This window comes from Mixophyes fleayi, chromosome 2, assembly GCF_038048845.1.
Source record: "Mixophyes fleayi isolate aMixFle1 chromosome 2, aMixFle1.hap1, whole genome shotgun sequence".
NCBI classification, from domain to species: domain Eukaryota; kingdom Metazoa; phylum Chordata; class Amphibia; order Anura; family Limnodynastidae; genus Mixophyes; species Mixophyes fleayi.
Genome location: NC_134403.1, coordinates 171,004,755 through 171,031,665, shown reverse-complemented (window position 1 = coordinate 171,031,665; position 26,911 = coordinate 171,004,755). Strand labels below are relative to the sequence as shown.

At 41.7% G+C, this 26,911-nt stretch overlaps 1 protein-coding gene across 2 annotated transcripts in view; it reads left to right on the top strand.

Annotated features, from left to right (window-relative positions):
• The window catches only part of MYBBP1A (MYB binding protein 1a), a 94,960-nt gene that overhangs the window by 45,414 nt on the left and 22,635 nt on the right, over positions 1-26,911 (top strand). Inside the window, exons 16-23 of one of the 2 annotated variants that reach the window (XM_075194979.1) lie at positions 1,063-1,149; positions 5,266-5,418; positions 5,515-5,679; positions 18,890-19,047; positions 21,675-21,809; positions 22,356-22,452; positions 23,390-23,521; positions 26,294-26,362. In XM_075194979.1, coding sequence (XP_075051080.1) covers positions 1,063-1,149; positions 5,266-5,418; positions 5,515-5,679; positions 18,890-19,047; positions 21,675-21,809; positions 22,356-22,452; positions 23,390-23,521; positions 26,294-26,362 — 996 coding nt within the window. The remainder of the gene's footprint in view (positions 1-1,062; positions 1,150-5,265; positions 5,419-5,514; positions 5,680-18,889; positions 19,048-21,674; positions 21,810-22,355; positions 22,453-23,389; positions 23,522-26,293; positions 26,363-26,911) is intronic. The other variant, XM_075194980.1, reaches the window with a different exon arrangement.

Genomic DNA, 26,911 nt, shown 5'->3' with positions numbered 1-26,911 from the left:
TGTTTATTTTTTTGGATTTCTCAAAACATGGTTGGCCGGCCTCCAAGCAATCTATTGCAAGATGGCTTGCGTCGACCATTAAGCAGGCTTATATCAATGCTAACCGACCTGTGCCAGAGCGTATTGTTGCCCATTCTATTGGTTCTGTGGGGGCGTCTTGGGCTGCGCAAAATGGGGCCTCGGTGGACCAGTTAGGCAGAGCAGCAACCTGGTCCTCGTTCCATATCTTGACTAAATTTTACCAATTCTATGTGTTTGCATCGGTAGACGCCAGTTTTGGCCGTAGTGCTCTACGTGCCGGGCTGTCAGAGCGGTCCCTCCCTTATGGGGGCTGCTTTAAGCAGTGTCCCCCAGATTGGATGAAAGAGAAAAGAGGATTTTTATACTCGCAATAAATTCGTTCCTCTGATTCCATCTGGGGGACACTGCGTTCCCTCCCTTCTGCTCTTCTGCTGTGTGGTCTTTGGTTGGTTGATTCCCCTTCCTTGGGACTTAATACTTAATTGATGCTGCTGACAGACCCCTCCCCACTGCAGCCTTTAGTTTAAGAGTTAACCAGTTATGTGCCAAACTCCTCCTCCCCTCACACAACCCCATGGTAAGCAGTGTCCCCCAGATGGATCAGAGAAACTGATTTATTGTGAGTATAAAAATCCTCTTATCTATGTGTGTGTGTGTGTGAATATATATATATATATATATATATATATATATATATATATATATATATATATATATATATATATATATATATATAAACACATATCAGGAAAGGCACTCACGTTTGTAGATATTTCTCCAGCCTGGGTGCAGGAACTCCAATAACATGAATGTAAAAAATAGTATAATTAGGAGGCACTCACAGGACTTTTCCAGAATATTAAAGTATTTATTCCATTTATTTAAGGCAAAACCTGTGAGTTTTGCGATCAATAAAATTATTGTTTACATTGTGGTCATCAAAATAGACATCACTGACAATTTGATGAATCCACTGTTTAATACATTACCCCCCCATCCAATGCTCAACTCAATCATGTGCTTTTTTTTTTTTAATCCTAGGTTTTTGACCCAGAAGAGGAGCAGAATGAGGAGAGTGCAATTATTGTAACTGAAGAAAAGCATCTGAAGAAATCCTCCGGTGACCAGGTGGCGTTTTCTCTGTTTGTCTCAAAAACTTCATCAACATTAATCCTTTCAATAAGAATTATTATTTTTTTCCCCCTCCACCATCCCTCCTACTTACCTCATTACTTTACTGCAGGGCTGAACAAATCCCATTCGCTATGGCATCTAATTGCTGGGGAGCTGTGTCCTGCATAAAAATCAGGACACTTGTCCTTCTTGTATCATGCTGCACTTGCATCTAATTGACACCCCATAATGCAGCACACCTGGTCAAACATTCTGCAGCACTAAAATTATTTTCTTCCTGATGAAGTAGGCTTGGTCTCTGTAGTGGCGGAAATGTGCTCCGAGTGAATGTATGATCAGTTTCCCTCTGAGTGGATGTGGAGGAGGATATAATTATAGACTGTTGAGGAAGGTTTAATGTGAAGTGGTGGGAATCCGATAGAGATGGACAAGGATGATGATGATGTGCACGGGGTAAATGGGTTTGAGTCGTGATAGGGAGCATAGAGAATGGACTTGATGTGGGAATAGATTAAGATGAAGATGGGTTGAGGTGGCAATAGACTGGGATAGAGAAGGGTTATGATTGGAATGAAGGGGTTGGGTTGTATTAGGGGATGAACTGTGTGTAAAGGGGGTTGAGGCTATGTATAGGTTTACTATTTATTAATGGGTATCACATAAAGTTGTTAAGGCTGACTCCTAGATTAAAAATAAAAATAACTTGTTTATCCCTGCTCTAATGTATACAGATTAAGGCTAATCTAAAATAGAAAAAAAATGTAGCCAACGTTTTTCCATAAATAAACTTTATTTTATATTGTGTGATATGTAAACAGTTGAAGATAGTTAAACATTTTTTGAAGAATATAATATTGATAAAAGGACAGTTTATTAATTGAAATCAGGGGCTTCACATTTGGAATGATCTCTCTCAGAAATATGACAGCAGGCATGAGCAATTCTGAATTTTATTAACCATATGTTTTCTTAGAATCAGGGTTTTTTTGTCCGTTAATAAAAGAGCTTAAATAAAGAGTCAAAGTGTCTCATCAGGGAACATCTTGAGATTCTTGCCCTAGTGGCTTGCGAAAATTTTGATATCACAATCTATGCTGACAAAATGCTCTTCTTTTTAAAGAAACCTGTTGCAATTGGCTGATGGCTTTGGAAATTATTCTGACCTCTGGTTCATCTGGTCCAAGTCTAGTATTTCTCAGCCATCCAATCTGGAGCACACGGCTACCATGGGGTTGTATGAAAGCAATTGGAGTTGGCACTTAAATAGTTAACTAACTGAACTGCAAACTCCTCCCCTCTGCAACCGCTGCTGGCCTCCGTTTGATTTAAGTCCCCAAAGAGTTGGGTTTTTCTAATTGAGCTTTGGTGCTTAAGCATATTTGTATTAGTTTATTTCTATTTTCTCTTTGTACAAGACTATTGAGTGTAGGAGTGGATAATAGGTGCTGCGGGCAGTGCTATTATCTGTTAGTTAGGTGTCTGTCAAGATACGGATGAAGATCTCCTCTATCCACAAAAGACAAGCTGACAGGCTTGTTATTAGTGATAGTGGCTGCTAGCTGCAGCTTTATCACTAAATAATTCTTCGAGACCAGCACTGCTGACATGTTGGGAGACACCAAGTTCCCTGCTTAGGCGGAGGGGGAACTTGGATCTCCTGTCAGCTAAGTAGCATACCTTATTAGTTGTGTGTGTGTGTATATGTGTGTACGTACGTACACACACACACACACACACACACACTTATATACTAAGGGGACTAGTCTTCTCGGCTGACCTTTTTATAAAAAAAAAAAATATAAAATGATATACTATTATCTATTAGGTCAAGGTTTTTAGGTTATTAACTAAAAGAAACCCCATTCCTTTAAGTTTTACTGTCCTACTGCCCTGTGTGAGTGTTAAGTGAGTGCTACAGTTTATTCCTGTGTCTGTTAACATGTCAGAAAAGGGAAAATCTGCTAAAGTCATATTTTATACATGTTCCAAATGCCCTGCTACATTCCAGATGTGGCAGGCAGACCAGAAGGCACTCTGCACACAATGTGAAGCCTAGACCCAGCATGGGCAGGTGCAGGGGCCATCCCCGATGTCGGCAGAGGGAAGGAAAGTCATCAGTCCCTTCTTTGGTTCATGGTAGGAAAAGACCATTTCCAAATCACAGCATTGCCTTTTGGTCTTTCAACAGCACCCCAAAGATCATGTCGATCATGGCTGCCTGTCTCAGGAACATGGGCGTAAACATAATATATCTGGACATAATATATGTATAATATATCGTCCATATCTGGATGATATCCTTGTCAAGGCCTCTCGGCAGCATATACTGGAACAGCATTTCTTCCTGACAATTCGGTTCCTCAAAGAACACGGATAATATATTATCCAAAATCACAGTTGATTCTGTCTTAAAGGATGGTGTTTTTAGGCCTCCTCATGGTCACCAGTCAGCAAAAGATTTTTCTGTCAGACATCAAGGTTCATGCAATCAGAACTTCAGTGAGGAGGCTTTTCCAGTCTCTTCGACCTTCCATTTTGATGGGCATGAAGCTCCTGGGTCAGATGGTTTCCTGCTTCAAGACCCCTCCTTATGGTTGGTTCCATTCGAGGGTTTTCCAGTGGGACCTATTAAGCCAATGGTCGGGGTCTTCCCTCCATCTAGAATCTCAGTCTCTTCGACTATCCAGAGTCACCCAGACAAGCATCTCTTCCAAGAAATGTCCTCAAGCTAAAAGCGATTCTTCAGGCTCTCCAATGGGTGCTAACCTTGCTCAAAGGAAAGCCGACTCGCATTGTCGGACAATGCCACGGCAGTAGCGTGTTTAAACCGCCAGGGCGGTACAAAAAGCACAGGTGCGATGGTAGTGGCGAGCAAGATTTTCTTCTTGGGCAGAAACATTTGTTCCAACAATATCAGCTGTGTTTATTCTGGGGGTGGAAAACTGGGAGGCGGATTATCTCAACAGACATCTGATCCTACCAGGAGAATGGTCCTTGCATCCCCAGGTATTAGGACCTAGTCGACAGGTGGGGCCTTCCAGACATAGACCTGATGGGTACTTGGTGATTGTGACGGGAGGCCAAGTTCTGCGCAAGTGGAATTTCATGCCAGGCATTTACAAGGAAGTCACCACCTGCACCAGATTGCGACAAATACTATTCTCATTACATAGAGTTTATTATTCTCCTTTTAAGTATCCTCAGGCTAAGAAGAAGCAATAATTCTAACTGGCGCTAGTATAGGATGGACTCTGCTTAATTTTGGCAGCTAGTCTGAGCCTGCACTGGGTACAGACCTACTTGGCAACTGTGGTATATTCAGGGAGGGGGGAATTGATTGTATGTGTTACTCGTGAAAGTAACATGACCTGCGCACTATTACCGATAGTACTGTAATTTTAACACAGATTTAAAAAAATCAGCAGTGAAATTACCGTAGTAACGGTAATAGTTCACGGGCTGTTACTTTCACGAGTAACGTGCCCAATTGAATTTCCCTCTCAGCGTCTTTCTTAATCTCCTCTTAAGTCATTATCTAAATATGTGATCTTTCCTAAGGCCCTAGCTAAAGTTATTATGCCCATAATCTGTTTGGCTAGTGAATATCCATCCTTCCAAAAATGGGTTGCTTTGGTGAACGATACAGTAGGGCATGAAAAAATGTACATATTCTAGTAGAAACTATGCAGAAATGTTGCAGTAGGTTAAGGTGGACCATTTTCATTGCAATCTTTGTCTGATGACTTAGATGATATCTCAACACTTAATCCCGTGCTGTAAATCACCTGATTTCATCTTCAGTACCTTCCCTTGGGATAAGTTGTACTGTGTTAGCATGCCTTAATAATTAATTTGTTGTGCACTGTGTTGTGTTTTGTTTTGTTTGCTATCTAATACAAATATTGCAATAAAAACATTCTGACACTTATTTAGTTTACCACTAGCAGAGAAAATTATGGGATGTAGTGGAACTTAAGGTGCCCCATCTTGTTGAAGTAGGAAGCTTAAACATATTGTTTCTGTCCTCCCCAAAATGCCTGTTCATTATAAACTGCTTTACAGTGATAAGTTTCAATGCCATAGCTGAAATTTACTTTTGTCATCTAAAAGGACGAAGACAGCAGCTCAGATGAGGACAGCTGTGAAGAGGGTGAAGAAGATGATGAAAACAAAGATAGTGATGATGAAGAGGGATCCGTTGAAGATGTGAATGATGTGTTTCGTAAACAGCTAATGAATGTTTTAATGGCAGACAAAGCTACGGTAATTTGTCAGATTTTTGTCATATGTGGGTAGATGTGTAAAATTAAAGACAGTTTGATAATGTGTCTGATAACTAGATTGCTTATTGTATGTTAGCAAGGAGAGGACAGCGACGATGATTTGGATGATGAGACAATGATGGCTCTTGACGAAAACCTGTCTGCGTTATTTGCTGAGCAGAAAAAGCGCATTCAAGCAAAAAAGGACGCGAAGGCCAAAATCCGTGAGGAGAAAATCTTGCGGAAGGATTTTAAAACCAAGGTATCCAAGTAATTGTCCTGATATATCCATGTATAAGTGTTGATATGGTGATTTAGGCCAGCTCTATCATGGGCAGATTATTTTGACACTTTGTTGCAAGTAATCAGAATAAATTTCAGGCATGTTGATAAATGTTTGGAAGATCGCAAGCTAGCAGGCCCCAACAAAGCCACAGGAGGAGGGTGTGTGTGTGTTATCCTTTCTGAAATATTTGGTTGACTACTGCTTCTGTTGCCACTGTTTATTGTCACTGTACTCTCTCCTACTCTTGCTGACTTAATAGCTATGGTGTTCTGTCACTGCTCTCTTCTCTTATATTAAGTATTGACTTTATTTAGTCAATGTGTTCTGTCACTGCACCCTTATTATTCAAGGGCCAAGTTGTGATGGCTAGATGACTGGGTCAGAGGATCTTCAAAACTGCAGGTCTTGAGGGGTGTTACTGGTACCAAAAGTGGTCCAAGGAAGGACAACTAGTGAACTGGCAAGAGGGTCTTGGGCACCCAAGGCTGCTGTAGTACAAACTGCTGAAAAGTTAATGCTGGCTATGATATAAAGGTGTCAGAACACAGTGCATCGCAGCTTGCTGTATATGGTTCTGTGTAGTCTCAGAACGGTCAGAGTGCCCATGCTGTCCCCTGTACACTGCCGAAAGTGCATACAATGGGCGTGTAAGCGCCAGAACTGGACCATGGAGCAAAGGAAGAAGATGGCCTAGTCTGATAAATCATGTTTTCTTTTATACCACATACCTAAACATTGTTGCACACCGAGGTCACTCCTTGATGGCAGTGGCCTCTATCAGCAAGAAGATTTCTTGGTGTCATATATCACAGGACACCTTCAGATACCTTAGTGGAAGCAGCCAGATTTACTTTCTGGCTTAGGTCTTGGGAAACAGATATGGAGTCTAAAAGGACCCTGGAAGAGTTGAACTTTCAGGGTACTGTCCTCTTTGGACCTGAATTGGACAGGGTCATCTCTCAGGCCACAGGAGGAGAGAGAGCTCTTTTCTCCCATTTAGTGCATTAAAGTTGACGCCAGAGATTCCTGTCTTTTCCTTTCTCAGTGAAAACAATATGAAGTTGGCCAGTCATTTGATCCCCATGGGGGTCACCAAAGGGGTAAGCAGACTTGGCTGGGCACGCATCCTGGTTCAAAGTCTGCTGAAAAGCAGTCCATATGACAGGATCCTTCCCCTCACAAGCTCTGTGATGGGGGCCCGTCACTTGCTCTTTCGGGTTTAGTGTGTCTTTGGCCTTATGGTTCAGAGGCTTCATAAAAAGAATTTTACATCTTAGAGCCTCCACCTAAGTGGAGGCTCTCTGCTCGACTAACCTTTTGAAAAAGCGCGCCAGGACATTTTCTCAGTCCAGAAAGAGAAAAAGAATATTTAGCTTATTACTCAGACCTATTCCTAATATTGAAGCCAGACCTGACTTTTTGGCCCATCCTGATCCTGACGTCCATAAACTTACACATGATGGGGGACACATTCAGGATGTAGACAGGTCAATCCCTCATCAGTGCCATGAATCAAGATGAATTTCTCCATATCCCAGTCTGGGAAGGACATCAAAGCCTTCTCAGGTTTATAGTGAAGAAATTCCATTACCAGTTTGTTAGTTCATGTCGGTAGTGACAGATCTCTTAAGGTCAAAAGTGGTGAAGTTAATACCGTACCTGGACAACCGTATGATAAAGAAAGCCTCTCTTGACCCGATTGTGCTTCAAAATGGGGATGCTGAAATCCAGCCCAGTGTATTATTTTACTGGGCCTCCTCCAGTTGTGTCCATTTTACTGAAGGGGAAGATTTTGGCTGTTCAGAAACGAATGAAGCTCCTTTTATCTCACAAACAGATGCATGTCCTCTATTGCAAGAGGCTAATTTGGAGAATGGTATCTTGCTTTTAAGCAGTGTAGCTAGCTTGTTTCCAACCCCGACTTTCCAGAGCGAGGTTCTTGCCAAGTGGTGCAGGTCCAAACCCTCATTTAACAACGCTGGATTTGACTGAAGCGACAAAATCTCAGCATGGGCCATCCATACTTCATCTGGGCTTGACCACTATGACCAGAGATGCCAGCCTGCGGGGGCTAGCAGTGACTCTGGACCTCCGACTACAGAAACTTTGGTCCCAAAAGTAGGCAAAGCTACCCATAAACATTCACAAACTGAGAGTAGTGCTAAATGTTCTTCAGCAATCTTATTCCATCTGACAGGGCAGACCCATCCAAATACAGTCTGAAAACGCCACAGCTGTGCTGTACATAAACCATCCTGGTTGAACTAGGAGCTCTTTGTCAATGAAGGAAACAGCCCAAGTGCTGATGTAGTGACTGTCCCAATGAAGTACTGGCTATTGTATCTTTCCCTCCTAGTTCTCATGCTTCCTCGGGTACTCAAGAAGGCAGAGAGAGGGTGTCTCCCTGTAGTTCTGGTAGCACCAAAGTGTCCAATAAAATCATGGTACGCCAACATTCTAAGCATGGTGGCAGAACCACTGTGGAGGCCATCTCTCAGAAGATCTTCTAACCACTGCTTGCTTTACTACACAGATTTTGCTCGGCTGCCTTTACCCGCATGGCTGTTGAGGCCATGAGTCTAAGAGCTAAAGGACTATCGGAGGGTTGGTCCACATTCTATCTTTTTCCAGGGAAAACTGGCCACTATTTCTGAGGTCCAGACTTTGCTTGGGGTTCTTTACATCCAACTGCCCTTTGTTCTGGAAAGTGTTTGTTTTTTTTTTTTGGTTTTTTTTTCATTGCCCATTGCTTCAGCATAATGGATGTCTGAATTGGCTGCCCTGTCTTGCAGTTCAGCTGTTGTGTGCACCAGGCCTCCTTTTACAGCTCAAGGTGGTGTCTAAATTTTATTTAAATCAAGAGATTGTTACCTCGCCTCTGGGTCGGGATCTGACAATTAGAAATGAAGAATCTCTCTATTTGTTAAATGTGGTTAGAGCCTTTAGAATTTATGTAGACCGTTCGCAAAACAGATAACCACCTTGTTCTTTATGACACGCACGAGAGAAGATGGCCGACTACAAAACAATTGCAAGATGGATAAAACTACAATCCATTAGACCTGTATCTCAGAGGGAACTTCAGTTCTAGATTATGCTACAGTCCACTATAACAGATTGATGAGCACCTCCTGGGCAGTGCAGAATTGAGCCTCTGTTGAACCAATGTGTTGGACAACAACCTGGTCCTCTGTCCATATTTTTACCAAATTTTACAGGTTCGTCATTTTTGTTTCCAAAGACAAAAGTTTTGATACCTCTGTATGAGTGTACCCTCCCTTAGGCGCAGCTTTGGGACAAACCCATATTTAAGCAGTGTCCCTGAAATATGATGAATGAGAAAAGAGACATACTCATCTCACCAATTCTAAGGAAACCATCTCTCTATCTATGCCTCTGTATAATTATCACCCTATTTCTCTCCTACCCTTTGCCTGTCTCACTTTCTCTCCTCTCATTCCATTCTTGACTCTCTGTAATCAGGCTTCGGCTGCCAACATTCCACTGAAACTGCTGTCACAACAGTGATCAATGATCTAATTACTGCAAAGTCTAAGGGTTATTTCTTTGTACTCATTCTCCTGGACCTCTCTGCTGCTTTTGACACTGTTGATCACCCTCTTCTCCTACACACTTGTCACTCCATTGACCTTCGTGAAACGGTTCTGTCCTGGTTCACTTTCTACCTATCGAACCGCTCCTTTAGTGTTTCTACCTCTGGCACATCCTCCCCTCCACTCCCAGACTCTGTTCCTGGCCTTTTACTTTTTTCATTATACACCTTTTCTCTATACACACTAATTCTCTCATTCGGCCTCCAATGCTAATGACACCTAAATTTGTATCTTTTACCCTAACATCTCTCCTTCTGTACTATCTTGTGTAACCAACTGGATGTCCCAGCGCTACCTGAAGTTCAGCATACCCAAAAAATAGCTTATTATTTTCCCTCCTGCCAGAGTTACCACCTGCTCTAAAATCTTCCTCACTGTCAATAACACCACAATTTCCTCAGTCTCCCAAGCCTGCTGCCTTTGTGTCACACTTCACTCCGCCCTCTGCTTTATTCTTCATATTCAGACTCTCTCCCAGTCCTGTCGACTCCACTTTTAAAACATTGTCAGAATACACCCTTTTCTTACTCCACATGCTACCAAAATTCTTATTCATTCTCTCAACTCCCATCTTGACTATTGCAACCTCATGCTATCTGGCATTTCTGACACACATATATCCACACTTCAATCCATCCTAAATGCTGCTGCAAGGCTGATCTTCCTCTCTCACTGCTTCACATCTGCTGCACCGCTTTGCAAATCCTGACACTGGCTCTCTGTGTCCTCCAGAATCAAATTTAAATTACTCACTGTTACCTACAAAGTGCACAACAACTCTAACCCTACATACATCTCAAATCTCATTTCAAAATACTCTACCTCCCGCCCTCTTAGATCTACCTCTGACCTGCGCCTTGTCTCATCATCCTCACCATTTATTTATATAGCGCCACTGATTCCGCAGCGCTGTACAGAGAACTCATTCACATCAGTCCCTGTCCCATTGGAGCTTAGTCTAAATTCCCTAACACACACACACACACACACACACACACACACACACACACACACACACACACACACACACACACACACACACACACACACACGGGTAAATTTTTGATAGCAGCCAATTAACCTACTAGTATGTTTTTGGAGTGTGGGAGGAAACCGCAGTACTCGGAGGAAACTCATGCAAACAGGATGAGAACATACAAACTCCACACAGATAAGGCCAGGGTCTGGAATTGAACTTATCACCCCAGCGCTGTGAGGCAGAAGTGCTAACCACTTAGCCACCGTATAACCACCTCTCACTTCAGCCTACAAGACTTCAACCCATGCTGCTCCCTACCACGTACAAACAGACTTTCCCACAGCCTTCAAATCTTTAGACACTCTTTAAAAACCCATCTCTTTTTTTAGAGGTGACCTTATCCCCCATAACACTATGCACACAAAAGCACCCTCACAACTGTCCCAATCTCCGCTCTGAACCACATTTGCTCCTCTTGTTTCAGCTTTGTCCACTTCCACTTAGAATGTAAGCTCTCTAATGGGCAGGATCCTTCATACCCTTTGTTTTCATGTCTACCTTGTATGTCCCTATTTATGTATGTACTATTTTTCCTACTGTAAGGCGCTGCGAAGCACTCTGGTGCCTTACAAATCTATGATAATAAGGGGTTTTATTTTTACTCACCGAAAACTCCCAATTTCTCTGAATGAATGTTGGGGGGATACTGAGTTCTTCTATTTTTTTTTTTTAACGAATAAAATTTTTATTGGTTTTTTCAAGGTTTTTCAAAAGAGGTACAAAAAAAAAAAGGGAAAGGGTACATAAAGGGGATGGAACACATACACAATATCCTTGAGAAAAAATACAGCGTCAAAATCAAATGCAATTGACTATATGTTGTGTACATTCGGCTTGATTAATACTTTACACCCCATCAAACAAAAGATCATTCACCAGCGTCATTGTCATTAGAGGGTGAGGTAAGTGAACGTGATGGATTTCCCTCCCCATCTGTCACATAATTGTGCTAGGCTCTCCACTTAATCAGCGGGGACGATGTTGACGTGGAATATGGGACACCCAGGGTTTCCTTTTCAAAATTGAAATTAATTTTGGAGATTATCTTGGCCAGAGTAGGGGGGAGAGGCTGCTTCCAGGCCTGGGCTATAGCTGCTTTGGTTGCTATCAGTATCTGGCCTGTCACGTATCTATCCCAACTGGGAAGAGAGGGGGGATAATATTGCAATAAAGCTAACTCTGGTGTGGGGAGGACCGAGTGATGAAGGACTGAGCTTATCAATTGAAAGGCCTTATTCCATATAGGCCGTATTACCGGGCATGACCAAAATACATGAAAAATATCACCACGCTCAGAACAATTACGCCAACATAGTGGGGATATAGAAGGCCAGATTTTATGAAGTTTGTCTGGAGTAACATATATTCTATTCAATTATTTTACCAACATCTCAGTGTGATTAAGGCACTTGGACATTTTAAAGGAGTTGGCGAAAATATGTTCCCAGTCTTCCTTTGACAAATCTAACTGAAGGTCTGATTCCCATTGGATCTGAGCTTTGGATTTGGGAGCGGCATCAAGACTCAATAAGTTTTTATACCAGAGGGTAATACTGGCTCTACTACTACCTTTAGTTAATGGGGAGTAATACCTGGCTAAAGGAGGGCCTATTGCCGTAATGCTCAACGGTAAGGTAGTTAATAGATGCCTGATTTGAAGGTATTTATAAAAGTCACCTTTGGGCAACGAATATAGGTCACTGAGGTGTGAGTAGGAGCAGAGCCCACCCGAGTCCATCAAGTGTCCTAGAGTCCGAATACCCCTACCAATCCATCCAGAAAGATTCAAGTCTGGTATTTGTTTGGCGATTATTCGTAGAGACGCAACAGTCCCTCGGTTCTCTGGCATAATCGATCCCACACAGTAGTTTTCCAAGAGTAATTAAATTAATCTTTTAAAGCCTGTAATACGTCTACCGGGACATTTATAGGGAGCACTTCTGTCTTTGAAGTATTCAATTTATAAATGGAGGCTTTTTCAAACTGTAACAGCAGGTCCTGGATTGCTGGCAGCGAGGTCTCCGGGCTAGTCACAAATAGGAGCACGTCATCAGCGAATAGACACACTTTGTGAGATGTCTCTTTCACCTCTAAGCCTGAGCATCTTTGGTCCAGTCTTATCCGTGCCGCCAACGGTTCTATGGCCATCAGATATATTATAGGGGACATGGGGCAGCCCTGTCGGGTCCCGTTAGTAATTGAGAAATTTAGAGAAAGAAATCCATCACTATACACTCGCGCTGAAGGGTTCGAATATAGGGATAGTATGGCCTTTAAGATGTTGCCAGCGAATCCGAAGGTGTGAAGAACCTGAGTCATATAAGACCAGTGTAACCTATCGAACGCCTTTTCAGCATCCAGGGATAACAGTAACATGCCATTATTATTCTTATGGCATTGTTCTATTAAGTGAAGTATACGCCTCAAATTATCGGGTCCCTGTCTACCTGTCACAAAGCCCACCTGATCTGGGTGGATCAGTTTCGGGATGATAGGAGCGAGTCTGTTTGCAATCAGTTTTGCGAATATTTTAACATCTGAATTTAAAAGGGCTATGGGACGATAGTTCTTGCAATCAGTAGGGTCTTTTCCAGGTTTGGGGATAACTACTATATGGGATTCTAACATCTCAGAAGGGAAGGAGCCAGAATGAGTCCCGACCTCATATAATTGGAGAAGGATAGGTGACAGTACATCTTGAAATGTGGAGAAGAATGAATTGCTGTATCCGTCGGGACCAGGCGCCTTATTCTTAGGGAGTTGTTTGATAACCCTATCTATCTCATCTAGGGACCAAGGGGCATTTAGTTCTTGTCTGAGAGAGGGGGGGGGATATGGTTGGCAGGGGGAGATCTCTCAGGAAGGTGGTAATGTCATGATCTGTCGGTTGATGGGTAGAGGAGTCGGTGTGTAAATTATAGAAGTCTGTATAGAAAGCTGCAAAAGAGTCTGCAATGGCTTTAGGGTTAGTAATCTTAGCACCCTTGGAAGTCGTAATGGTTTTAATACGATTCCGTGCTTGCAGTCCCCTAAGTTTACGTGCCAGCAATCCGCTCGCTCTGTTACCCGCTACGTAATATTTTTGGCGTAGTTTAGATAATGCCATTTGGGTACGCTGCATAAGAAGTTTTTGTAATTCTGCTTTGACCTGTGTTCTCTCAAGGTTTAGCGCTTTGGACGGGTGTGTTTTGTTCTGGGTGTCTAGAAGTTTAAGTTTCGCCTCTAGTTTCGTCTGCAGAAACAAGTTTGTCTTATGTAGTCTAGAAGCCACTTGAATAATCCTGCCCCGAACTACCGCCTTAAGGGCGCACCAGTAAGTAAAGACCGAGGTATCAGCTGGGTCATTAGTTTGTGTGAAGGAGTGAATAGCATCTTTTATCTCTAATTTTGCCTCAAGTGAGAGTAATAGGTGTTCTGGCAGCCGCCATGGCCGAAGCGCAAAGGGCGTTCGGTTCGATTTCCATGTCCATGTCACAGGAGCGTGGTCAGACCACGACATGGGGAGAATCTGCGTTTTTTTGTGTATTTTGTAAGGACCATTTGTCTGAGAGGATGAGATCAATCCTGGAGTAGGTATTATGAACTGTAGAGAAGTAGGTGTAATCTCTATCTTTAGGGTTAACTGTTCTCCAGACGTCATACAATCCAAATTCGGCCAAAAGTCTACCCAGAGCCATATCCGAGATGGTAGAGGATTGTGACTGTTTAGATCCTGGTTTTAGAGATCTGTCCAATTTGGGTTCTACTACTAGATTGAAATCACCCAATATCACCAAACTGCCTCTTTTAACCTTTTCAATCAATGCTAAAGTATTTTTCAGGAAGTGAAGTTGTCTGGAATTAGGGGCGTACAGTGACACTAAAGTTATCCATTTCTCATTCAATTGTCCTATAACTATCAGATATCTACCCGTCTTATCTTCCACTGTAGTAGAAAGTTTAAAAGAACATTTAGAGCTAAGTAGAATGGCAACCCCGCATTTTTTATGAGGCCCATTCGCAGTATAACAAGTAGGGAAACGCCGGTCCCTGAAGACAGGTGGGGCTTTGGCAGCAAAGTGTGTCTCTTGAATTGCTATCATGTCAGCTTTCGCTTTATGAAATGATGTTAACGCCAGTCTACGTTTAGCAGGGGAGTTAAGCCCTCTAGCATTTTGAGACAGAAATGTAACCATCACTTAAAAGGAGGGATTCGAAGTAGTACAACTAGTAACCAATCTATGAGGCACCGGTCAGATATGACCTGGCCTCTTAATTGAGTCAAAGTAATTGTCTTCAGGTGCTGTGTTCCAATGGGCAAGGGGGGGGGGCAAAAGAGGGGGGGGCAAAAGAGGGGGGGGGGGCTATATATCCCCTCTGGGGGTGGGGAAACAGAAATAATCCCAAATATAGGATTAACATTTTTGCCGGAGAGGGGAAATACCGGCAAAATCACAAACTTGGAGTGCGCGGCCTGGGCCAATCGGCACCCCCGCCCGCATGTACAACCCAAACCATACCCTGTCTAAAGATGGATAATCAGATAAAGAGATATGAGCACACATCAGAAACTATCTCAAAGTATGGATATCATAACAAACAAATATATAGCGTTTTTACACTCCCTAAACACAAAGAAATAACATGTATTACATTATCAAGAGAGAGAATACTTATATCAGACCCCATATATTTATATATATATGTACATATATACTTAGTAAGGGACAAGAATCGCTTTCCCTATGTATGAAAAAGCCCAGCTAGTCATCTCGGTAAGAGGAAATATAAATGGTAATCAAATTTTATATAACCCAACTTTGTATTCAATTAAAGCGCCCTCTTAACAATAATATGGCAAATATACAAAATATAGGGGAGAACAGAGGTGAATCAAGTAGAACCTTATCTGAAAGGTGGGTCAGCATGAAGTCATCCCTCCGTTATAGCTCAGTCTCTAAATACCGTGAAGGCGCTGCATCCATTAGGTGAACCGTATTTGTAGAAAAAGGCCTTAACCGATCCGTACATACAAATATGTGGAGGAGTATCCAACATTGAGCAATAACATAACTTTGCAACTGAGGAACCCGCTCAAAATACTGTAGAAGGACCTAGAACCGTTCATCTAAGTCTCCAAAGTCATTGGATAGAGCTTAAGGGCGCTCCTCTAGGGCCCAGAGATAGTCGGATGGACTTGATAAGTACTTGTTCCAACGGATCTTTCTGTGCTCACTTTAAGGAGAAGAGTCCCCGGAGAGTTTGTATAACTCTGACCGAATATTTTCGTTATCAGAGGAAGAATGTGTTCTTGGGTTTCAGATCGAATAAGAAAAAGCTCAAACTGAACTAGGGAGTTCCTCCCGAGGCGGAGATTCTTTACGTCTCGATCCCCCCTGAGTAGACCAATCGTTGGAGATGTGGGTTCTAGCTTTGTGATCAGACTGTATAACCGGAAGGTTCCAGGACGTTAAGAGCTTTGTCCCTTCCTCCACTGAGTTTATGATATGTAGCGCGTTGTGTCTGTGGATCAATAGCTTCACTGGGAACCCCTATCTGTAGGAAATATCATTACTTCTTAGAGCTCTAGTGACTGATTGGAAAGCTCTTCGTTTCGCCACCGTGTGTTGGGAAAAATCTGGGAACACTTGAATATCCTAAAGGGGATCTGTGCCCTCTGCTTCCCTGGCTGCCCGCAGGATACGATCCTTAATATGGTAGAAGTGGACGCATAATAAGGTATCTCTGGGAACGGTGTCCGGAACTCTCTTATTTTTAGGGAGCCGGTGTATACGGTCGATGGTTAAGTCTAATATGGAAGCAGAAGGGAGAAGTTTCTGAAACAGATTTGTGGCAAAGGATGGTAAATCTGCATTTGAGATCTGCTCTGGTATTCCCCGAATTTTGAGGTTGTTGCGACGCGATCTATCCTCCATATCCGCCATCTTATCCCTCATGGTGGCAACCTCTGCCTCCAGTTGTTCATGAGATGTAATTAGCTCATTATGTGAGGAGACCACCTCTTCTGACTTGTTCTCTAGCTGGACCGTCCTGGAGCCCAATGCAGCCACCTCTGCTTGAATGGCTTTCATGGAGGCTCTCAGTTCCGACGATAAGTCGGCTTTCAAAGAAGCTAGTAAGGATTGCATTGATTTAAGCGAAATCGGTGCCTCAGGATCAGTCATACGAATAGGGGACTCAGAAGATGGGATAGAAGTCGAGGCAACATCCAGCTGTTCAGAGTCGTCACCCCGTTCACTCCCCACTTCCCGGAGGGGGGACATAGATCGCTGTTTGTTTTGTCTAAAGAAGGGGAGCTGCGCAGTTGCGTTAGTCGGGTTGAGCTTTTTAATCTTTTTGATCCTTCTCGGAGCCATCTGAGTGCGTTGTCAGGGCGCTTAGCTTAATGAGAATATCAAATAGATAGGCAGACTCAACTTGGCAGAATCTCTACAGAGAAGTATCCAGACGGAGCTTTATGTTATTATAGATAAAGAGGTCAGTTAATTACTGGGTGGTCCTTCCAAGCTATAACGTTGACCCAACATGAGGCTTGATCCCATGGGTTAGACGTGCTCAATCTCGCAGAGTAGGGTACATGCGGGCGGTGGTCAGAGCATCTTGTATTTTACATGTGAATATTAGCTGGAACTGGATTCACTGTTATCCAGCAGCTGTCACCCAGCTATTACATTGCAATAAAACATATGACCACTAGATGGCAGCAGGCCCCAACAGATGGGACTGATCGTGGATCTATAAAGAATTTACAGCTTGGACACTGAGTGTGTTGATATAGCCGAAAGAAGCAGATGACTTTAGCTGGTCAGGATCTGCAGCAGATATTTAATTAGTTTATAGAGCCTGGGGTGGATAATTTTACCCCCAGCTTGGTGTCAAACTATTTGGGCATTCAGCAAGTTTCTCAACTGTGGGGATCAAGCAGAATACAGACTCCTCTCAGGAAGCCCCAAACTGACCTGAAGTACAGATGGCAAATGATCAGTTAATTCTGACGTCAGATTTCAAGTGAGGTCAGATCAGATCCCCCGCTGCAGCCGTCACTCCGGTCTCCGCTGTCAATCAGCTTTCAGATTACTCCCAGGACGCTCCACTCCAGACTCCAAACCGGAAATGAAGCCTGTAATGGTGTCCCACGGCTTCCGGGCTAGCGCGTCTCAGATCAAATCTTCAAAATAGGACGTGCAGAGAGACTCCCAGCGGGGGATCAGTCCCCCCGGTAAGTTTCCCGTTTCAGCGCTCCAGGTATTGCCGCGGAACGAGTGTCCCAGCACTTCTCAGTTGTCAGTGAGTTATTGCTGCTCGCTCAGGGTTGCGACTAGCGCTACTAGCCGGCTGACAGGTCTGCAGCTCTTCCGTCACCCAGCTTAGTCACTTAGGGTGGCCACGGGGGTTTAAATCAGCGGATAAATTGACTATTTATCGGAGCTCCAGGAAAGCACGTCCAGCTCCGACGGCTACCAGACCACGCCCCGAGTTCTTCTATTTTACGGTTGTTCTTGTTTAATTGTTTCTGTCCTGTCTTGTCTTATGGGCTTTGTTTGTTAAATACACCGATTTGAAGGGGAGGGGCATAGAGGGAGAGGAATAAAGTAGAAGCAAGTTTGTGTATTATTAGAGCTTCACTCCCAACACAGTGCACGCTTTATCCCATGGCTAAATCTATATTCCTATGGCTAAATCCTCTTTGTGCTTAAAGGTGCAACCACCAGATGGAACTTGTCAGTACTAAACATTTTTGCACTGGTCTATCTAATAAAATGCAGCAATTCACCATTGTTTATTGTTTAGTAATGCTTTGTCTTGTCATAATACTTTGTTTTTGAATTTAGTATAGTATTATGTATTGTAGGAAATTTTATATAATTAGTAATAAGTATGTTTGGAAAGAGATAATCTTGGTTAATCATAGTGCATACAAAATACATATTTTTTTAAGTTTTGTATAAAAATCATATTCACAAAGTCAAAATAACGGATCTTAGACTAAAGATTCTATAAACTAAAAATTTTAAGAATCCATGATAAATGAGACTGGGTTGTGCAGTCTTCTTGTAGGCTTTGTAGATTCCATGTTGACTGAGAGCCCAGGAAGACTCATTTGTATGTATGATTTTCTTTTGAAATCCCTCTCCCGCTCTAGTTATATAGCTTATACTTGCAAACTGGTGTAAATTCTGCATGTTTGCAGCTGCTCTGATGTCCTGTAGATGGCAACAGAGCTGCAGCCTTTGAAGTTAAACGGTTTTATCCACTGTGTGTTATATGGAATTGAACACCAATAAGTACTATCATTGGTTTTATTAACCCTTGACTACATACTATATGATTTGACAGACAAGCTGTTCAACAATTTTTAAAATGGGAAAACAAAATTATAGCTCAATGTGTGGGTTTTAAGGGCCAACTTTCTCTGCCTTCAAGCTATGGACGCTCTTGCTAGATGGGATTTAATTGTGCCTCCGTTGTTATTCCAAGTGGTTTGTTTGCACCAAGACACATGATTCCAATGACCGCTCTTAATTTTTTACAGGTACTGGACTTAGTTGAAGTGTTTGTGAAAAAGCAGTCGGACAGTCCGCTGGTGTTCAGTGTCATTGAGCCCTTGATTTCTGTAATAGAGCAGAGTATGAATGCTGAGTCTAGCCAACAGGAGCAGGACTTCCTTCGCAAAACAGCAGACATTTTCATGTAAGTATTTGGATATCTTTCTTTTTTTTCTTTTTTTTTTTAATATATATATTTTGAATGCTGAAAAGAGGAAATGTATTAATCACAATGCAGAGGCTGCAGTTTAGATATAGGGTACCTTCAAACTATTTAAAATGTATGGACTTCCATCTTAATTTCACACAGCTCCTATGCAACACTGTAAAGATTTAAAATATATTTTGAAAACCTAGACCCAAGCTCTTATATTTTAGTATCCAAAGGGCAGACCACTTAAGGTTGCCACACTTTGACCCAGCTTTTCACCCATAAACATGTTTGATATTCAGACTGAATTTCATAAGGCTCCATTAGTGCAGTCGGTTGTTCAATGAGCACACACAGCTGTAGCAGGCAGGGATTGCCTGGAGTTTAAGCCAGGTTTGATTGAAAAACAGACAGATTTGAGTAATTATCTATCTTTGTTGTGTGGTGGATCCAATATATGGCCAGTTTGGTTTAAATCTAGTTTGTCAACAAAATTGCTGTGTGCTGCCACCTTTGCAATTTTAGACCAAATGCAAACAAAGATTTTCATATTTAAAACCTGAAGTATAATCCTGAAAGATCCTGCGACATGTCTGAGCTAGAAGTATTCAAAGAATTGATGGTGGAGGTCTGGGAACTTGGTTCGCATGTGGGTCAGGGTAAGCAGGGAGCTATGGTCATTTTTTGATGTAAACATATACAGTAATACAAAGTTGGCTTGTTTGTTAAATACCTTTTTTTCAGATAGGCATATATCTGCGTTGAGTTAAACTATTGGGGCACGATACTAAAGCATTAATTCTTTTTACAACACACCTATAAATGTGTGATGTTTTATTTAAAGAGTTTTGCAACTACTGTACTGTATTTTCTCCATCTCAATTAAGGGAATACAGTGTGTTCCGCCCTAGAAAGCAGAGCACTGTAGAAAGAACTGCCTGCTCATCCTTATAATTCCCCCTCTCTTCAGTTATGTTTCCAGTGTCCTGTATTGGAGAGGGGCATAGGGCTCCTTTGCCCTTTATTTTGTATGTACTATTAGATGGTCAGCCTCTGTTGTACTTGAATCGTAGCAGGGATTTCTTTTCACTGTTTTCTCTGCACCCAACGCAGCAGTCCCTCACCCCCACCTTTGTTCTCTGCCACAACTTCTGGCCAAGTGGACCCTTGACAGCCTCTGGTGAGGGAAGGATCATTAATAACTGCAGACCCTTGCATTATCGCTGATATTCCTGTCCTGGTCACCAGTGTCTGGGGCAGAGAGAGCTGAACAACAATGTGGAGGAGGAGCTATCTCTGGAGCTGTCAATATCCAGAGGGCATCCCTTTGAGAGACGCTCTCTCTTAAGGTGGAGAGCCAATGGCATCCTGCATAGACTACATGGACTGGCTGGGATAATGGCGTCTCATGTGCAGCTAGCGTGCCTCCAGTGCTCCAAACTCTTATCCCTGATACATAACCTGTCTCCATAATTGCTCCAATTTCTCCTTCATCAATGGAAAACATTGGGGTTTAGATTGTGGTGATTTGGAACTTGTGTCTTTTAAATTACCTGCAAAAATCTCAAGCTCTTCCCCCTCTATAGCCCCTATTGGCTGCTGAAAACCTCAGTTCTTTTCTGTGCCCACAGGAACAGGGCTTGTTTTTTGTGGCTGCTATGGCAGTCTTTTTACTACATGATTTGGTTTTAATTTTTTCTGGCAAATTTTTTATTTTTATGCATAGTATACACGTTCAGACACAGTGGGCAGCGGAGGCCATACACACCACAGGCCAGGTAAACCAGCCAAAGGGAGCTGGATCTGGCACCACTGGAGGTGCGGCTACCAGCAGGGTGCTCCTTTATCCTCCTGCGGTGTCAGATGAAGGCTCCCATATTTGCGGCTCCTCACTGGGCAGGAAAAAGGGATTCAGGGGGCTGTCCTTAGTGATGGCAGCCTCCTCCTTTGCTGGACCCTAGCGTGAGGTACCATCCCTGCACAGCACCCCCTCAGGCTTCCCACTCTGGCAAGCATGCAAAACAAGCAGATAGTGCCATCATGGGCGCAGTATCCATTGCAGGCAGAGGCAGCAGTTTGGCAGCTCCTGTCTCTTACCCTTCTACCCTATTTCTGCACAAAGTTGTGGAGTGGTGAGACTTATTTTTGCGTTCCAGTTTTGTGTGTGTGTGTGTGTGTGTGTGTGTGTGTGTGTGTGTGTGTGTGTGTTTTCTGGGTTATATTTCTTGTGTTCCCCTAACCTTTGGAAGCTCTGAAAGTTGTAAACTGAGAAACACTGGTGTTTGTACAGGGAGAGGAGCGTCTGTGTCAGAAAAGTTACAACCTCAATGTAGCAGTATTTCCCAGATGGATTTGGAGAAATTGATTTAATAAGTACAAACGTCCTTTTTTATTTTAATTTTTTTTCCAGTTTAGAATTGATTTGACTTTTATGTTTCTGTTAAACTGATCTTATGCGCTTGTTTAAAACGGGTCATTCATTTTATTCTATGTTGCATGTATTCCATTGACGATGGTGAACTCATCAGCTTCTCATCATAATGTTATTTCTTGAATGGCATATATTTTACTAAGATCTCAATTTGATTGTGAAAATGTACCTGTACTCTACATTATTACAGGAATGATTTGTGCAAATGTAAAAGGTACTGTAAAGATGTGTCGGAGCTAAAAAATGATCTACATGATATGATGGATCGGCTAGTGAAGAGAGCTGGCAAACAAAACGACTCCTCTGTGGCCCTGTATTGTTTCAGGTGAGCTATAAATCTTATTGATTCCCTGCATTTGGTAATATTGCTAAGGAGGCAGGTGAATTTTGGGTTAATAATTTGTGTAGCTAAGCTGTAAAGTGAATCGAAATATGATTAATACATCAGGTTTGAGAGCTCAATTTGTGCATGTGAAATTGAGGAGGCATGCTAATATGCTGATTACTCTTGAAAATTAAACTTTAAATTAAGTTTGATTTACCTCGGTAAGCAAACTGGCGCGTTTTGCTAATATATTTGATAATTGTGTTGGAATTAATAGAGATGTATCGGATATTGATTCCTCTGCAACCTTACTGTTAAATATGCATAATGGGTATAGCTTGTAGAAGTTTCATATGAAACCAGCCCTGTTTTTGACTTTTAAAGACAAACAGTTTGCTAATTTCCTTTAGAGATCATATTTCTTTAACTTTTTCACCTCTACAATTTATCTTGGTATGTCCTTAAGATGTAATGTATATGTAATAAGCATGATGCAGTTCCTTCAGTGTGTTAAGTCTATATTGATTGATAATGTTTCATGCGCAGTGCATCATTGTACTTGTTCAAAGTATTGAAGGGCAGCGTGACTAACCAGCCAGAGGCGGACGACAAGAGAAGTAGCAGCGAGGACTCCTCTTCCCAAGTAAGTGACAAATACCCTTAGAAAATGCGAAAATGTTAATAATAAAATATAATCGGGGCATTTCATGGAGTATTAAATAAATAATAAAAAAAAATAAGGGGATGCACAGGTTAACCATATCTACATACAGATTATATATCCACTATTGTTGGTGTGTTCTCTGACATTATTGACTCTACTACTATTAATAAACAAAGATTCAAAACTCAAAAATACAGAGGCACTACAAGTACAAAATCAAAAGTATAATATAAAAATGTTATTTGCATGCTAGGCAAACATTTATATATAATGGTCATTACACTATTTTTATGTAATAAGCCTCATTTAACTTGAGAGAGTAAAACTTATCTGAAAGACGTAACCCTTTTTAAACACATTTCTTTGCCGTATAATTCACTGTTTGTTTTTAAAATAAATTACTGAACATTTATATGGACAAGGGAAAGTAATATGGGCAGTAAACATATCAAGTCATGCACTAGACATCCAGTCAATGCATGTGTTTTACTAATTAGAATATTTAGGAGAAAGGTACAATATGGTTGTGTTTTGAAGTGAATGAAATAGATTTTCTTGGCGTTTTCTAATGTTTCTTTAAATATGTCTAATGCATTAACTACAAGGAATTAACATATTATGGTTGTCTTATACTTGTGTCTTTAAATTCTCATGGTGCAAAATCATCCTTGTTTGCGATTGAAGTCCCTACTTTAAACTGCTGACCTGAAAAAATGGCATGTTAATAAATACCTGGAAGAAGGGTTATTTTATTCAGGCTAATTCATTTAATTTCCCTACTTTAACCACCTCTGTTAATAATGGAGGATATCCATTTTATTATTAAAGTTCTGCCTTATGTACTTCATAAATTGTGGCTTATTATTTTATTAAATACTTTGTTATAATTTTCTGTGGTCTTGTTTTTATCCTTTAGGCTAATCTTTTGGGCTGCCTGGACCTTCAGAGGGTCACCATTCTATATCAAGACTCCTTGCGAGGGTTCATGACCAGGAGAAATAGCCCTCTCACTGCAGCAATGTTTTTAGATCTCTTTAATCGGTTTCCAGTAAGTACATTGAACTGTATTGGAATTTTCCAAATTAATTTTTTATTGTTTTAAAAGAAAAAAAAAAAGTTTGCCTGCACACTATGTGGACAAAAGTATTCGGACGCCTGACCATTACACCAACAGGGACTGTAATGACATTGTATTCAAATACATATACTTTGATATAGAGTTGGTCTCCCTTTTGCAGTGATAACAGCTTCCACTCTTCTTGGAAGGCTTTCCACAAGATGTTGGAGTGTTTCTGTGGGGATTTGTGCCCATTCATTCTGTAGAGCATTTATGAGGTCAGGCACTGATGTTGGATGAGAAGGCCTTGCTCACAATCTCCGTTCCAGTTCGTCCCACACATGTTCGATGGGGTTGAGGTCAAGGCTCTGTACTGGCCAGTCAAGTTCTTCCACACCAAACTCATGAAACCATGTCTTTGTAGACCTTGCTTTGTGCACTGGGGCACTGTCCTGTTGGAATAGAAAATGGCCTTACCCAAACTGTTGCCACAAAGTTGGAAACATAGCATTGTCCAAAATGACTTGGTATGCTGAAGCATTAAGATTGCCCTTCACTAGAGATAAGGGGCCTGACCCAAACCCTGAAAAGCAGCCCCATACCATTATCCCTCCTCGACCAAACTTTACAGTTTGGTCGAGCCGGTAACGTTCTCCTAGCATCCACCAAACCCAGACTCGCCCATCTGACTGCATAGACTACATGGAGAGAGAAGCGCGATTCGTCACTCCACAGTCCAGTTTCTGTGTGCTTTACACCACTCCATCCAACGCTTGGCATTGGTCTTGGTGATATGAGGCTTGCATGCAACTTCTCGGCCATGGAAACCCATTTCATTAAGCTCCTGTTGCACAGTTTTTGTGCTTACATTAATGCCAGTGGAAGTTCGGAACTCTTCAGCTATGGAATCAGCAGAGCATTGGCGTCTTTTACGCATCATGCGCCTTAGCAATCTCTTTTGACTCCTCTCTATGATTTTATGTGGTCTTCCATTTTGCGGCTGAGTTGCTGTTGTTTCTAAACGCTTCCACTCTCTGATAATCACAGCTGGTTGTGGAATATCCAGCAGGAATGAAATGACACAAACCGTCTTATTGCAAAGGTGGCATCCTATCACAGTACCACGCTTGAAGTCACTGAGCTCTTCAGAATGACATTTTGTATCACAAATGTTTAGAAATGGTGACTGTATGGCTAGGTGCTTGATCTTATACACCTCTGGCAACGAGTCTGATTGAAACATCTCAATTCAGAAATTAACAGGTGTGGCCAAATACTTTTGTCCATATCGTGTGCGTGTATATGTAAATATATATATAATGATATAGATAGATAGATAGATATAGATATATATAGATATATATAGATTTATATTAAATTTATATTAAATAAATTAAGAAATTGATTTTGTAACTTTTACCAATCTGCATATAGAAGTCTGTGTTAATTTTTCTCAATGCAAGTACATGAGGGTGTGGGACCTTTTTATTTAATGGTTGTCTGGGAGGAAAGCTTTTACTCTTGGTGTTAGGTATCATCCCTAGGAGGAGGAATCTGGCTCCTCCCAATAGGGGAGCACGAGTTCTTTATAACTAATTTAGCATCCTGTGCTGAGGGTACTTAAAGAGGAAGGTTTTGCAATCTAGTATCTGAGAAGGCATCCTTCACTCCTTAACTAGTTGATTTTCAGACACCCCCACCCGCTGTTTAGAGAAATAAAGTTTAAAATTGAAGGCAGCCTCTGGCAGCCATTAACAAGGCATTCTCTGGCGGGCACTTCAGAAAAATTTGAGCTTTTTAGGCAGCCGAACGTGGGTATAGAGGGGGGTAGGAGCTTGATCGTTTGCTGGTAATTTTAAAGTGGCCAAGCTCCTGTCACCTAACTCTGTCTTCCAGTATCACTGATTGGATTCAGACATAAGGAATTAGTACAAAAATCCATTTTTTTCATTATTTTTTTTACTCCTGACCTTTTCCCTGATGTCATTGGGTGCACAGACCTTCCCTATCTGGTTGGTTGTTGATCCAGTTTCTCTGTTGGTATATTGTTTATATTGCAGAGTGAATCTTTTGGTTATTCCCATTCTGGATCCTCTGATATTTATTTTTTCTGTTTCCTCGTTAATTGCATGTTCTGAGGTTTTCTTTGGAGTGGTGGTAAGAGGGGAGGAGTTTGGAATTTTTGTCTTCTGGTGTCCTTCCTCCTATGGTTGGAATTTAGCTTCCACAAGTAAAACACTGTCCCTCATTCGCCTCAGAGAAAAGGTTTCATCAGAGTTTTTTTTTTTTTTTTTTTAAAAATCACTTATCTTGAAACCCGGCAGCGTGTTTGAAAAACCAAAGTTAAAATGGTAACAATCAGTGGTGATGGCCTACACACAAGTACTCCTTCTACCGTCTCTGTGAGGAACACAACTACACATTTTAATAATTTTTAAAGTAATTTAGTATATTTTACACAAAGGTGTTCCAAATGGCAGAAAACCCTTTATCCTGAAAACTCAAGTCAAGCTAAAGTCCCAGGCACTAAGCAATACATCACATTTTGAGAATGTTGAGTTAAATGGTAAATCACCATAGCCATTGCTTTCACTGATTTTTATATCAAAAAGTTTCACCAGTGTATAAAATAACTTTTTATGAGTCTTGCAAAATGCTAATATGTTTGTGTTGAATGTATGTTGTATTGTTGCAGTGAAAATTACTAGTTATGTGCATGAATATAGATTTCAGTATTGTTTTTTTCCCCCTTTTTTTATCCAGTTTATATGCAAACCTCTAGTGGGTATCATAATGAAGTCCGTTAAAGATGGCGCCCGGCAGCATCAGCAGGTGTGTGTGTGTGTTTTTGTCAAATATACAATAGTAAAAGATTCTTGCAGTATTTTTTACATTCAAGCACTACAAGTAAAAATTTGAATTTTTAAAAAACATATTATTTAGAAAAACAATTGCCTGCATTTCCCAGAGTTGCGGAGATGCTTTAATGTTTGTGTCTTGTCACTGCCTACAGTGGTGTCCTTTTATAATATTATATAAGATAAAGCTTTACTATATATTAATCATCCACGTCATCCTATCATCCACGCACTCATCATCTCCCGCCTCGATTATTGTAACCTCCTCCTCCCTGGCCTCCCCCACTCCCGTCTCTCCCCCCTCCGCTCTATACTCAATGCGGCCGCAAGACTCCCCTTCCTCTCACGCCGCTCCTCCTCTGCCTCCCCTCTCTGCCTTGCCTTACACTGGCTCCCCTTCCCCTACAGAATCCTTTTCAAACTCCTCACCACCACTTACAAGGCTCTCTCCAACTCTACTGCCCCTTATATCTCTAACCTCCTCTCTATTCACACTCCTGCCCGCTCCCTGCGCTCGGCCAAC